Below are 1,554 nucleotides of genomic sequence, written 5' to 3'. Positions count from 1 at the left end.
AGGGAGATTAGTAGTGGTCTTGTATGTCTTCCATTTTCTGATTATCGCTCCCACAGTAGATTTCTTCACACCAAGCTGCTTGTCTATTGCAGATTCAGTCTTCCCAGCCTGGTGCAGGTCTACAATTCGGTTTCTGGTGTCCTCAGACAACTCTTTCGTCTTCACCATAGTGGAGTTTGGAGTGTGACTGTTTGAGGTTGTGGGCAGGTGTCTTTTATACTGTTAACAACTTCAAACAGGTGCCATTAATACAGGTAATGAGTGGGGGAAAGAGGAGCCTCTTAAAAAAGAAGTTACAGGTCTGTGACAGCCAGAAATCTTGCTTGTTTGTAGGTGACCAAATACTTATTTTCCACCATTATTTGCAAAAAAAATATTTAAAAGTCAGACAAAATGATTTCCTCAAAATTTTTTTCACATTTTGTCTCTCATYGTTGAGGTCTACCTATGATGTCAATTACAGGCCACTCTCATCTTTTTAACTGGGAGAACTTGCACAATTGGRGACTGACTAAATACTTATTTTCCCCACTGTATAATCATTTTGCTTACTTAATCTCAAAACAATATAATATTTGGATGTCTGCACACATAAGGATGATGTTTATGTGATGATTGTGAAGCATTCTATGAACTGAACAACAGAATGATACAACAGATCAGACACCGTTAAAGAGTTTTCTGACAGTTCTCGTGTACATGCTGTACATGAAGTATTTTTGTGCTGTAGCAGTGAAGAACCCTCATGCCTGCACAGTGTGAGACTTTTATCAGGAACATCAGGATTTAAGATGAGAGAGATTAGGTTCTGAGTTACAGAACTGTTTACAATCCAACACACTGAAGTCAGCTTAGCTTCTGCGTCACGCCCTCCAGAGACACAGTTAGAGACTGTGGTGCATCCAAAGACTATAATTAGAAACTAAATGAGTCCTCTGCTTGTTTGCTACATGAAGTGTGACTGCCCTGACTGCATGTGCAAACAAAACGAAACAGATCCTGAATGGAAATGAGGACTAATGAGAGCTTTGCTTCTTCTGCTGCTGCAGGTTAAATTTGACCCAGAGCAGCTTTCCTTACAAAGAACTGCTAACTAATCCCTATCCTGGACTTCCTCTGACAAACAYAAGCAAGTTGGCGATTATTTATTTATTTGTTTCTAAACTGCACATGAAAGCCTCATCAGAGGAACACAGGCTCCGCCCCCACCAGCCTGCTATACAACACAACATTCAGCCAGGTCTTACCTCAGTGACCAGCACCCAGAGATTCTGGCTCCGGCACAGTCAATCAAAGTCATGTCTGATCCACAAGACATCCTGCTACCCTCCAGCTCACCTGTCACCATGAACCGGACCACAACAGCAGTAGCTGTGCCCCCCCAGCAGTGATGGAGGTGGTGACTGTGTGGAAACTACAGGTGTGTTCCTGACCTGCCTTCACTCATCTGAAACTCTGCTCCTTCTGCTGCCGGTGTGTGTGTGTGTGTGTGTGTGTGTGTGTGTGTGTGTGTGTGTGTGTGTGTGTGTGTGTGTGTGTGTGTGTGTGTGTGTG

At 43.1% G+C, this 1,554-nt stretch overlaps 1 protein-coding gene across 1 annotated transcript in view; it reads right to left on the bottom strand.

Annotated features, from left to right (window-relative positions):
• Positions 1-1,347, bottom strand: part of LOC106531224 (uridine-cytidine kinase-like 1) — a gene marked incomplete at its 5' end in the record, with an annotated part of 26,430 nt that extends 25,083 nt beyond the window's left edge. The window contains 1 exon segment of the mRNA XM_014027015.1: positions 1,248-1,347. Coding sequence (XP_013882469.1) covers positions 1,248-1,347 — 100 coding nt within the window.
• Between the last annotated feature and the right edge of the window lie 207 nt (positions 1,348-1,554).

Source organism: Austrofundulus limnaeus, unplaced genomic scaffold (assembly GCF_001266775.1).
Source record: "Austrofundulus limnaeus strain Quisiro unplaced genomic scaffold, Austrofundulus_limnaeus-1.0 Scaffold608, whole genome shotgun sequence".
In the NCBI taxonomy this organism is placed as follows: domain Eukaryota; kingdom Metazoa; phylum Chordata; class Actinopteri; order Cyprinodontiformes; family Rivulidae; genus Austrofundulus; species Austrofundulus limnaeus.
Note: the sequence above shows the minus strand (reverse complement) of the source record. Positions and strands in the feature narration are given on the sequence as shown.